At 41.9% G+C, this 13,368-nt stretch overlaps 1 protein-coding gene across 1 annotated transcript in view; it reads right to left on the minus strand.

Annotated features, from left to right (window-relative positions):
- The window catches only part of Pkhd1 (PKHD1, fibrocystin/polyductin), a 503,959-nt gene that overhangs the window by 430,907 nt on the left and 59,684 nt on the right, over window positions 1-13,368 (minus strand). The window contains 2 exon segments of the mRNA XM_023712007.1: window positions 219-439; window positions 4,441-4,576. Of these exon segments, the coding sequence (XP_023567775.1) occupies window positions 219-439; window positions 4,441-4,576 (357 nt within the window).

Genomic DNA, 13,368 nt, shown 5'->3' on the forward strand with positions numbered 1-13,368 from the left:
CCCCAACCAAGCTCCAGAAAAAAACCCTTCGCCAACTAGCAAACCAAAACACCTCTCTATCGCCATCTCACGATGAGCTCTGTAGGATTTCCAGGATCTGTTCAAATATCATGACCTTTGTGTCTTCATCCCACCATTTCCAAAGAAAAAAGAGAAGGACTAACTCAAAAGAAAGTTCCCTAGCGAAGGCACCAGACCGGGCCGTCAAGCAGACACACGACCAGCGGCAAGCACCCACTTTACCCTTGCGAGAGAATGCTGATGCCATTGATGGAGACCGACAGTGCGTGCAGGCCGGCGGGCAGGGGGGGCAGCACCACCCACAGGCCCTGCGCTGTCCACGCGTGGACCTGAACCGAGGTATCCCAGACATGGACCTCCACAGCCAGATCTGCGTAGTTTCCCAGAAGCTTCAGTCCAATGAAAAGCGCCTCACCTCCTGCAAAGATGAAAGCCTGTCGGTGCCTGTGATGCGGGTGTGAGCCCTCAGTCACCATGCAAGGCTAACGCTGTCTTTAGGGTTAAACTCATGGCCATAATGCATATGCACAGAACACTCTAAGAATTCTAATACCAACTTAATTTTAATGAAATTTATTTTTTTTTTTACACAGGGTCTCACTATGCAGCTCAGACTCATAGTGGTCCTCCTATTTCAGCCTCCCAGCACTGGGATTACAGGCGTGCACTACCACACCTGGTTCTAGGGCCAGCATGGCATGTTACAGTACTGGGGATCAAACTCAGGACCTTGCACTTGCCAGGCAGGCACTCATGCCGCTGAGCTATCTCCACAGCCCCAATTTTAATGAATTTCTAACAATTCTTTTAACAGAACTATAACCTAAAACCCCAATGACATAAAAAAGCAAAACAGGCCAGGGCCATAGCTCAGCAGCACAAGCCCCTGCTTAGCAATCACAAGGTCCTGAGTTTGATTTCCAAAAAAAAAAAAAAACAAAAAACAAAAAACTAAAAAGCAAAATCATCAGGGCAATTGCACACATCTATGTAAAGGCAAATTAAGAAATAGTTCACAAGCCTAACGGCCTTCATAACAAGAAAATCTCTGTATCTCTTTTTTAAACATCCACTTTCTACCCACAAAAGTCTACAGTGTAACTGCTGTGCGTTAGGCCACACAACAGTGCTATGTGTGTGTCACAGTTCTCAGTGGGGGGAGCGCGTCCACACACACTCTCCCATCCGACCCTCCCTTTCCCGATGGACACACGGGCCACATAACATGGCTGGCATTTTCGGTTGAGGACAGTGAGGCGAGCAGCTGAGGCTCATGCCTAGCTAATGCAGAGCCAAGGCCCAGGTGCAATTGTCTGCCTCTTAGTTCAGCAGCTTTCAGTGTCGTTAGCAACTCTACTAAAATTCTGTGTGCAGTCTGAACAATGAAATTCAACTGCTTTGGACTCAGATACTTACTGAGTCCCAAGGGGAAGATGCTGCAGGGGGCAAAAATCACACAGAGCAGGCCCTCAAGGAGAACTCAAAGTTAGGAGAGAGGGAGAGAACATCACACAAACAGAAAACACATGAACAGAGGAAACTCCAGCAGCGGGGTGTTCCAGGTGAACACATTCCGAAAGTCAGGAAGGGCTTTATGGTAAAGCCAAGACGCACCTGGACTTCACCTTGGAAGATAAAGCCCAAGAGAAACTGGAACTTAGAATTCAACTTATAAACTTTCATAATTTTGTCCAATATCTTGTACCTTTTCACTTAATTATCTAGTGGCTGGGAAAGAGAATTTGGTTCCTTTCTGGACGACAAGGTACTCATAGGTACAGGGAGGGGCTCTCTGGGCATCGGTCCCTTGTGGTGCTTCTGTGGCTTAGCAGGAGAACAGCTAATTCTGAAAGGTTTCTACTAAATTCAGGGCATAGGGACAGTTCCAAAGGCCTCTAAGTAAAGCAAAGATATAATCAAAGCTATTCTTTCAGTCTAGAAGACAAAATAAAAATACAAGGGTATGCGGGCTCTGTTCTGCTGACAAGTGCTAATGAAGGTCAGAGGCAATGCGCTTGCCTTCCCTGGGTCTCAGCACGCAGCTCAGGGCAAAGTGCCCGGATGTTCCTCTGCCTTTGAACACTTTAGGACCACGGCCACACTGGCGTCTCTGCGAGGGGTGGTCCATTAGATAGACAGCAGAGAGGGGCCGTATGAAAGAGAAAAGCCAAAGGAGGGCGCTGTGCATCGGTGAGAGTATTGTGACTTGGCATCAAACCTTCGCTCTGTCCCGTAACCACCTCTGGGACTCTGAGGAACTTACTTTGGACCTGAAAGCCTCAGAGTTTTCATACGCAAGATGGCAGTAGTGTGTCCTGTGCCACTTGGCCTAAGAATTAACTTAGGCATCCTGGGATAGAAGAGACGTTGCAGAATACAAAGAACTCCCCATTGACTTTATTTTCTTCCTTACTTCCTCATCCTCTTCCTTGCATCTCCTCACTCTGTTTGGAAGGCTAGGGCTACATGGGAGTTGAACAAAATTTGACCTGCAGCTCCCTCTGCACCTGAGTCCCTAGGCATAGACATGAGCCATAACTCAGCAGCGAGCACACAGCACCTAGCTTAGTCTCAGCCAATCAGGGAAGCAGAACTGCAGCCAATTACAGGCTGTGAAGTGATAAAACCATGCTCATATATGGCAAATATCTAGATATAACTGACCAAGCTGCTGTCTTTCTTCTCTCTCTCTCTCTCTCTCTCTCTCTCTCTCTCTCTCTCTCTCTCGGCTTTAGGTTTGGGTGTTCTGACATAGGCTCTCACTGTGTAGCCCAGGCTGGCCTGAAGCACAGACTGATCCTCCTGCCTCAGCCTTCCACCAACCAAGCACTTTCTGAACATCACTTTGTCTCTCTTTCTGAACATCACTTTGTCTGTACATGCTTCCTGCCCACTCTGGAGAGCGGAGCTTCATGAAGTTCTTCTGACTCACAGGGTTTCTAAATTCACAAAGCATTCTTTGCTTGAATAAACTGCTAATTTAACATTTCAATGTTTTTCATGAACAAGTGGTTAAGCTGGGATTTGTTCAGAGCCAATTCGTTCTCATTACAGAACCTCGCTCTAGTCGTACTGTACATCAGGCCCTTCTTCCTCTCCTGCCCCGTCTTCCTCCCATTCCTCTTGGTGTCAGAGTCTCCACCCTGCGCAGGGTGACGTGCAGCGCCTCACCTCAAGGACCTTTCCCGAAAGTCAACCACACTTGGCAGCATTTAGGAGATGTTCTTTGTCCTGACCAGGAACATTTAAGTAAAAGCGAAGCTCTACGAAGAATGCATTACATTGTGTGCATCAATAGCTTGAACTCCTTCTTGTCACTTGTCAAGCTAGCCCTAGGTAGCTTTTAGGCACTGATATAGTTTATTTATTCTTCCATTATGGGTAGAAATCTTTATTAAAAGCTGAAATCACTGAAATCTAAATACACCATGAAGCTTTCTCCTCCCTCCCTAGAAGAATCTACACCGCTGGGGAATTTTACACACTTTGGCCTCCTGACGCAGCAAATTCTTCTTCTGCACTGCCTGAGTGGAATAATACGGAGAAGTTAAAGGACATTTCCTTTTATTTATGTACTCATCAGCTATGGAAAATGAAAACAGTACCAGAAAAATTGAACTGAAGCTTTTTCTTTGGGAAATACAGTGGTCTTTTTTACGATGAGCCCTCAGTTAGGGCAGCCATCAGCTCTATTATCTGGTGCTCAGTTAGCCTAAAATGCATTTTCTCTGCTACTTTTCCAAATCTACACTGTTATGTCTTGGCAGGAAATTGTTATACTTCCATCCTATCATATCACCTAGATCATTATATATAGATTAAACTATTTCATGTAGTGGAGGCTAAAAGGTCTTTTTTTAGACACAGAAAAGCTTATTCTTAATTTAGAGCATCTTATTCTCTTACTGTATTAAATAATCACTACAATAGAGCCTTCTACCAAAAAACTATTTAACCATAAGAGCCTAAATGCTAGGGATCTCCAAACAGACTGTTTGTGTCCAGATCTTAGTTCTATTACTTGGTAAAGATAGTATTTTAGAAAAAAAAAATTGTTACTGCTTCTATTTCTTAGGTTTCTGAACTATAAACTGAAGCTGTTGATCCCATAAATTTGTGTTAGGATTAAGCCCTATTATGTATCTATGCTATTGTCAGCATATACAAAATATATTCAAAAATATTTATTAAATTGTCTTCCATTTCCCACATAATTTTCAGAATGGAAGCAGTCCAAATTTTACAGAGAAAACAACAGACATAAAAATAGTTCAAAGATAGCTTACATGAAAAAAGTGTCCTGGTGTTCAGAAAAAAAAAAATCTATTCAAAATACAATCGAAAGTATAAGCTATTGACTGAGGTTTTCTAGGATCACTGTTCGAAAATCAAAACAGAGCAAGCAGCCTCGTGTTTTACCTGCTACACTGCTGCTGTTTCCGCTCAGGGACACGATCACCGGGTTTAGAGAAGAATCATACGCAAATGCTCCAGGCAGAACTGCAGAGTGACCCAAGGTGAACACGGTCACAGTCACCACGGAGCCTTCCAGCCCCTGGAAAACCAATTGTTGTGCTGTTATATTCTAATATTTCTTTATTCATTTTTGAGAAGGTCTCAGTACATAATCCAAGCCCGCCCCAAACTCATGGGGATTCTTCTTTTTAATCAGATTTTATTGGAACATTTTAGATACACATAATGATCACTCCACCATAGAGAATTTGTACCTGTACGTTATATAACTTGATTTTTTCCTGTTCCCCTGTGCTCCCTTTAACCCATCCTCCTCTGCCCATTTGCAAAAGCTTGGTTTCCTTTTTATTCTTTTCTCATTTTTTTTTTACTTGTCCCTTCTTTCCTTTTCCTTCTTGCCTTCTCTTCCTCCTCCTCACTTCAAAAAATAAATTTTTAAGATCAAATTTAGTTTTACTTTAGGAAAGCGAAGTCCGTATAAAGTGAGTTGATAAAAAGGTTCTATTTGTGACTTTCAAATTTCACACACATGTAGCACTTAAGTTAGGGAATTGCTGTGTTGAACAGATGCAGAAGGATCTGCTAAAAGGCAAACAGGGGTCATCTGCAATTATCACACCAGTTGCTTTTGAACATAAAAGGCAAGTTCAAATCAATGTCTATACCTAGCTAAACTACCAGCCAAGTATAAGGGTACTTTCAGACATACAAACACTCAAAAAGTTCCCTCCCACATTGTCTTTTGTAGAATGTTTCTGAAGATTATACTCTCACTGATAAATAACAATAGAAAAGAAGAATATACACACCCCAAAGAACAGTGAATACACACCTATATACAATTAAGAGAAGTACTGAGATGGAATTTGTAGAATAAATTTAGAAAATAACCAACCTAGACTGAAGCAGAAAAACAGCTGCAAGGAAGAGAGCAACTTACATGCTGAAATGTTTTTCACAAGGTGGTGAATTTCTACGGTAAGAAAAGACATGCTAAGAAAAAAAGATAGTTTTTCAAAGTACTTCTTCAATTTCATTGACTGATATTGGGGCCTTTCAAATCATCACACAACAGCAACACATGCATGCTCATGTTTGTAGCAGCACAATTTGTCATAGCTAAATCTCGCAAACACACCATATGCCCATCGATAGATGAACGGGTATAGACAACGGGGTATTCAGAAGCAGGGTAGAATTGGTCTGCCACAAAGAAGAACGAACATGAGCCATTGGCAGGAAAATGGGAGCACCCTGCAATCGTAATCTTAAGTGAAATAAATAGGACACACAAGTTTAAATGCAGTGTTGATTCTCCTGTGTGAAAGATGCTAAGGACAAATAGGGAGGGCGACAGAGGAGAGATACGGGGAAGGAGGAGCATGGGAAGGAGCAAGAGGGCAAGGGGAGTAAGGGAGGAGGTCGGGGAAGGATGAATGGAAGGAACGAGGTAGAAACAAAGATTTGTGCACGGGCAGGGAAGGAGGGGTTGAAGGGAGGGGAAGGGAGTATGGAAAGAAAAGACTTAAGATCTAGTATATACAAGTACAAATTGTTCTTTACAAAAGGAAAATCCAGAAATCATCTAAATGCTCAATAATAAGGAACATTTACACATATTATAGTGCAACTACAGACTGTAATTGCTTGTGGCTTATGCAGAAAAGCCAGCTTTTCATAATATTTCAGGAAAAGTAAATGAGATAAAGTTGAAGGACCAGGATCAGGAGGCATTCTGAGGTCCCTGCGTTCCAAGGGACCTCTAGTTCAGTGTGCAACTTTCTCCTAAGCCGGGCGCTACCAGTGCACCAGGGAGGGGACCGGCTCAAGTCTTCAGTGTCACAGGACAGAGAGGAGAAAGAGAACTCAGAGACTTTGTCTGTTGAGACAGAGTCTCACTATGCAGTACAGGCAGCCTTGAACCCACTAGGTAGCCTAGGCTGGCCCCGAACTCTCTTGGATCCTCTCGCCTGAGCCCCCAAGTGCTGAGATTACAGGTGTGTGTGACCTCATCCTATGAAAGGATTGCCTTGAAGGAAAAAATGGAGTATTAAAGAATTGCTAGAAAGTTATTTCAAAAAAAATCAAATATTCTAGAATTTTCTAAATCCCATCCTTAACATCCATGCCAGAAAACTAAATTGCTGTTGGAAGTTTTCATTGGCTCAAGAAAGAAAGTTTTTTAACCCACCACCAAAATATGTACTAGGTGAATCTGCATGTGCTGTGGTGTTAATACGTACTGAAAGTATGGACTAGGACGGTGTCAAGTTCTGTGATCTTAAATGTTGCCAGAGTGGACTGCACAGATCTAGAGAAAACATCCCTAAAATCCATCTGGAACCAGTAGAGATCTAGAAAGCAAAGGTAATCCTGGGCAGCTAAGAAAAGGCAGGAGGCATCACAGTCCCTGTCTTGAAATTATACTACAAAGCCAGTGAAGAAATCAGCATGGTACTGGTTTAAAAAAAACGGCCTGAGGATCAATGGAACAGACCAGAGGATGCAGACACAACTACAAATGCATTCAGCCACTTTATCTTTGACAAAGGAGCCAAACACATTCACTGGAAGAAAGATACCCTCTTTAACAAACAGGGCCAGAAAAACTGGCTTTCCATATGTCAAAGGCTAAAACTAGACCCAGTTATCACCATGCACACAACTACAATCAAAATGGATCAAAGATCTAAATATTGAAACTGAAACATTAAACCTACTGGAGGAGAAAGTAGGTGAAAATCTCTTTTATGATTTATTTAATTTGGTACAGGGTCTTGCTACACAGCTGAGATTCATAGCAATCCTCCTGTCTCAGTCTCCCCAGTGCTGGATTACAGGCATGTGCCACCATGCCTGGTTTCAGTGGCCAACACAGTACACCTGGGGCTCTGGGGCCAGCATGACACGCAGTACCAGGGACTGAACACAGGTCTTTGTGCTTATAGGCAGGCACTTAGACCGCTGAGCTAGCTGCCCAGCCCAATGGGTGGAAATCTTAAAGACATGGGAGTAGGTAGGGAGCTAATGAGCACAAACCAAAGTGCACCAGAAACACTTCAAAGAATAAACAATTGGGATTTCATCTTTTTGAAAAGTTTCTGCACAGCAAAATAAATCAACACGAGTAAAAAGAAAACCCACTAAATGGGAAAAAAAATTATACCCAACTCTCCCTCAGACAAAGGGCTTTTATGCAGAACATATAAAGAATTTTAAAAACTTATGACTCCAAAATTCAAAGACCCAATCGAAAAATGGGCATCTGAGATGAATATACATTTCACAAATGAAGAAATACAAATGACAAATAAATATATGAAAAAATGTTCAACATCATTAGTCATTCAAGAGATGCAAATTAAAATAATGCTGAGATACATACTATATTATGCCAGAAAGAATAACCATCGTCAAGATGTCAGCCAACAACAAATGCTGGAGGGGCTGTGGGGCAAAAGGAGCCCTTCTCCACTGTTGGGGGGAAGGCAGGCTGGTAAAACCACTATGGAAATCAATGTGAAGCCTCCTCAAAAAACTGGGGTTGGAGTTCCCATTTAAGCCTGCTAGTCTCCTCCAAGGTACTTTTCCCAAAGACCTGAAAACATCATACCACAGAAATATATGTGCACCCAAGTTTATAGCAACGCAATTTATCATGGCTAAATCTTAGAAACAACCCAAATGCCCATCAATTGAGGAATGGGTAAAAAAAGATGTAGTATTTTTACATAATGAAATATTACTCAGCTATAAGAAAAGGATACATTCGTGGCTTTCATAGGTAAATGGATGCAGCTAGAGGCTGCACTGGTAAGTGAAATAAATCAGACCCACATGTGCAAACATTGCATTGTCTCACTAACGTGAGAACCTGAAAGAGTAAATAAAATCTGAAAGCTACAACAGATACTGTGAGAGGGGAAAAATGAGTTTGATGAGAAGAAAAAATCTGGAATGAGGAAAAGGACAAAAGAAAGAAGGGAAAATGATATATTTATGTGTATATATAGAAGGATAGTTTGGGTAATTGTACTACTGATTTCTGCTGGTCTACTAAAGGAGCAGTTAATGCTTTTTTTTTTCTTCTTTTTAACTTCTTATAACTTTTTTTTTTTTTACCAGTTTTTCAGGTTTATATTTGGCAATCTAAACAACTAATTTGAAGATAACATTATGCAATACAACAACCATTGTCTAATTCCTATGACTTTGTTTAATGAAATTTCGTATCATTTCTAATTTTTTTAACATCTTTTGTATTCTTTAAAAAATAAAATAAATAAAATGGCTCCAGAGGTCTAACACACTCAGAGATGGGGCTTTTAGAAGGCGACTGGATCAGTGGGAGCTACACTTATCAATGGGTTGAGTCACTGGTGAGTTGCTAGCTGGATAGACCACTAGCCGGTGGGGTCCTGGTGGGGGAGCGGGTCCTGGGGCACGAGCTGGAAGGGCCTGTCCCCAGCCTCTTTTCTCTCCCACTCCATTTGCTCTTTCTCTGCTTCTGGTCACCATGAGGTAAATGGCCCTACTCTGCCAGCCCCTCTACCTTGATGTCTATGGTTTAGAGCCCGCCAACCACAGGCTAAAACCATGAGCAAAAATAATTCTCTTCTCTTCTAGCTCATGTATGTCAGGTATTTGGTCCTAGCAACAAACAAGCTGACTAAGAAAGACTGACTGGGTTGCTTTGCTTTTGAATGAATCAACTTGCGCTAATTGCAAGCCCCGCAGGTACAGTCAGCTTTCTCTTCATAGCAGAACAGACTATGCATACAATAAAAGCACACTGTCTCATGAGAAGTTCATCTCATTTAATTCAGTCCTCTGAAGTGATCTGCTGAAAATTTTATGTTACTAAGGGTTGCCCACCCACATAGAAAGACGTTGTCAGAGGAATCCACTTACCCTGGGAGGAATTTTGCATTGAATTCTTCGTGAAGTTCTTGTAGTGACATTGATCACACAAGGCTGAGATCCGAAGAACACAAGGCTGACACTTTCCAAACTAGAGCCCCAGATGGTGGCCCAGAGCCCTCCTGCAACAAAAGTAGCATTTTCATACAGGACCTGCACCCAGATAGGCGTACAAGAAATAATTATCCACAAAAAAAGAAATGAAAGCATAACGTAAAGCTCTCTAGTGACAGCCATAGTCAAATTGGAGAAAAGAACTGAATGGAAACACTAATTACCCTACAGAGAGAGAAAACTAGCAACTGGGGCTAGAAAAAGTATGAATCCATCCTCGAGACCTTTAAGAATAAAACACAAGAGTGATGCTCTATTGCCATAAGCCAGAAAAGCAACCTTTGGAAATTCCTTCTGTTCTAAATTCTAAAATGTCACTTTAGCCAGTCCTGCAAAGGTAGCATTCTCCCGAGAGGCCAAGTGGAGGTGGCCACGACACGACAGCAGGGCAAGTCAGGCTCTTTGTTGTCATATCTCTGGCTCACCAGTCTACATTTTCTTCACCTACAAACGTCACTGTCTCTTTCTCTTCCTACTTGATGGCTGACGGCGCACACACTGGCTCAGTCAACATGTGGGAAGAAATGACCGCCACTCGAGGCCATCGGATTTCTCTGATGACCAATGAAAGGCAGTCCTACCAACCCCATCTCCTGGCCACTGATGTCAGTGAGAAGAGAAGCGATCCCAAATCCTATGGACGCCACAGCACAATTTTTTCTGTACAGGAGGACAGCCCTGGTCTAGATGGTGCACAGACAACTCACTTCTTATTTTTGTGAGCTGCAGTCTTCTATGCTGCCCAGATGGTTGGGTCTCATGGGCTTCACTGACCCCCTGCCTCACTTCCAGAGTGACTGGGACCACCCTGCCCGACTAGAAGCCCACTCAGAACTGAGGAGGAAAATGATCCTGCTTGCCATCTTCCCAGGAGGTAGATCTTTCGTGAAGGTCACGAAAGAAGAGATGTGTTCACCCGAGTATGAGGAGGAAGCGGGAGTGAGGAGCAGAGCTGGTTGTGACGGCACACTCCTGGTCCCCAGCACCCGGCAGGCTGAGGCAGGAGGATGGAGCAAGTTCAAGGCCAGCCAGGAACACATAGTGAGCCTCTGCCTTGAAAAACCAAAAAAAGAAGGAGGAGATCAGAGGCATGTGAGGAAGAGAAGGAGCATTAACACAACCCATGACAACCTTTGTGACATGTCACTAAGTGGAAGAATGTCCTAAAATATAGATGCCATAAAAAGTAAGTGTAAAAGACTACATTAGACCTGTAGGTTAAAGAGTAACGTAGAGGAAATATTAACATAATACAGACATAAAAGGTACAATATCTGTAAATAAAACTGACAACACAAATTCAAGCTAAAAAACTGAAGAAAACTTTGAAATATTGCTGAATAGTCTAATAAATTGTTTAAAAGTTAGATAAGGAAACTAAATAATAGAAGGAATGATCATCATACTCTCTCTAAGTTAAACAGGAGCTTCAGTGCAATTCCAATAAAAATATGAATAGACTCTTTATTTAAATTAGACCAGATAGTTTGAAAGTTAAATAAGTGGGCTGGGGAGATAGCTCAGCAGCATAAGTGCCGGCCTGGCAAGCACAAGGGCCTGAGTTCGGTCCCTGGTACTGCAGAGAGAGAAAGACAGAGAGAAAGAGGGAGAGAAAGAAAGAAAAGCCACAAAGCAAAATTTCAAAAATGAAAGTAAAAATATCTTCTTCCAGGTACCAAACTACCTGTTTTAAAACCAGAGTTAGACTGTAATAACAGAGCTCACTGAGCCAGGGAAGCAAAGGAACTGTTTCCAGAAGGAAGGCCACACGAGTATGGAGCCGAGGGACGCGGTAAGCACGCTGTTCTACGTGAGAACACCACAGATTATTTATTCAGTCATAAAATAAGCAAAGAACAAGAAACTAAATCTGAATTTTTACCTCATGTCCTTCATCAAAAATAAATTCCAAACTGATTAAATATTTTAAAGGAAAGCACAAAAAAACTAAAAGAAAACAGGACAGAATTTTAATTTTTATATAATTTCATAGGCAGAAAAATTTATGCTAAGTATTTTACAAACCCTGAAGTTATACATAATAAGATAAACTTTATTAAAATTAAAATTATTTATGAATTGCAAAAGCAAAAAAGGGACAAATAATAAAAATATACTGAGATCCTATCCTCAACATATCAACCATTCCTTAAACTTAGGGAGAAAGCATATAATCCAATTAGAAAAAAAGAACTAAGATGAATAGTTCACTGAAAAGAAAATATAATACCTCTTAATCACTTGAAAAGATATTCCATTTCTCTCTTAAGGAATGTAAATTAAAACTACTTGGAAATGTTGCTTCTCTCCTATGAGATTGGTAAATGAGAAAAAGTTCAAAAGCACAGTTAGAACAATGTGGTCAATAGGTACTCATATACACATAGAGAATAAATTGTACAACCTCTAAAAAAAATTGTATACCCATCAAAATTTTTAAAATATAAATTCCTGATGTAGCAATTCCATTTCTAATAAGTTATACTGCTAATATTTTTACATATGTTCAAAATGATATTACAGTATATTTATATACAAAAGAATAAAGTTGGATCCTGTGTGAGGTTGAATTTCAACTTACCCCCAAAAATTCATACATTGATTTCCCACTCCCTAGTATTCAAGATTCAGCCTTATTTGGGAAAATGATGTTTGCGGATTTGCTTACTTAATGTAAAGTGCATGTCTTGGAAGGGCGTGGACGACCTTATAAAAAGGGAAAATTTGGACAAGGAAGAGTCAGAGAGCAACATCACACAAAGATGAAGGCAGAGGTCAAGAGAACGTTCTACAAGCCATGGAACACCAAAGGTTGCCAATAAATTACCAGCCGCTTGGGAGGGGCACAGAGCAGATTCTTTCTCAAAGGCTGATTCCCAAGGAACCAACCCTGGAGAGATTTTGATCCCAACTTTCCAAAACTATGAGAAAATAAAATTTTGTTGTTTGAGGTATACAGTTTATGGTAACCGATTATAGTTTCCCTAGCAAGCTAATACAGACCACAGTCTCAAATGATGCATAAAAATTAACTCAAAAGTAATTAAAAACTTGAGTGTAAGAGAAAAAACAACAAAAATCTTAGAGAAGACGTAGGCATGGGTCTTTGTAACACCATTAGGCAACTGTTCTTAAGTATGAAACCGAAAACACAAGTAACACCACCACCAAAGATGCCTGGACTTCACCAAAATTAACAACACTCGTGCCAATTTGGGGAGATAGTTCAGCAGTCTCAGGGCCTGCCTGGCAAGCACAAGAACCCACGTTCCATCCCTGGCACATCACGCCATGCTGCCCCGGAACCCCAGGCACGCCATGCTGGCCACCAAAACCAGGCATGGTGGTAGAAAGCACAAGATAGGTAAACGCAGGGGCCAGGGTTCGATCCCTGATACTGCATGCCATGTGGACCCCACCGCAGGGCACGCTGAGCCAGCGATGGAGTCCGGGCGTGGTGGTGCAGGCCTGTAATCCCAGCACTAGGGAGGCAAAAAACAGGAGGGTCACTACGAGCCCGAGCTGCGGAGGGAGACCCCGCACACACACCAAAGTGCAAATCACCAACAGTGAGCATCACTTCACAACTATTCAAATGATTATTAATTTTTTGAAAAAATAAAGATAACAGCCAATTGTGGTGACATGAGCTTGTGGTCCCAGCACTTGGGAAGCTGAGGCAGGAGAATCAACTGAGACCAAGAGTTCTAGCCTGATCTGGACAGCACAGCAAGATCAAGGGGAGAGAGAGAGAGAGAGAGAGAGAGAGAGAGAGAGAGAGAGAGAGAGAGAGAGAGAGAGAGAGAGAGAGAGAGAGAGACAGAGAGAGAGACAGAG

This window comes from Octodon degus, unplaced genomic scaffold (genome assembly GCF_000260255.1).
Source record: "Octodon degus isolate 3935 unplaced genomic scaffold, OctDeg1.0 scaffold00022, whole genome shotgun sequence".
NCBI lineage: Eukaryota > Metazoa > Chordata > Mammalia > Rodentia > Octodontidae > Octodon > Octodon degus.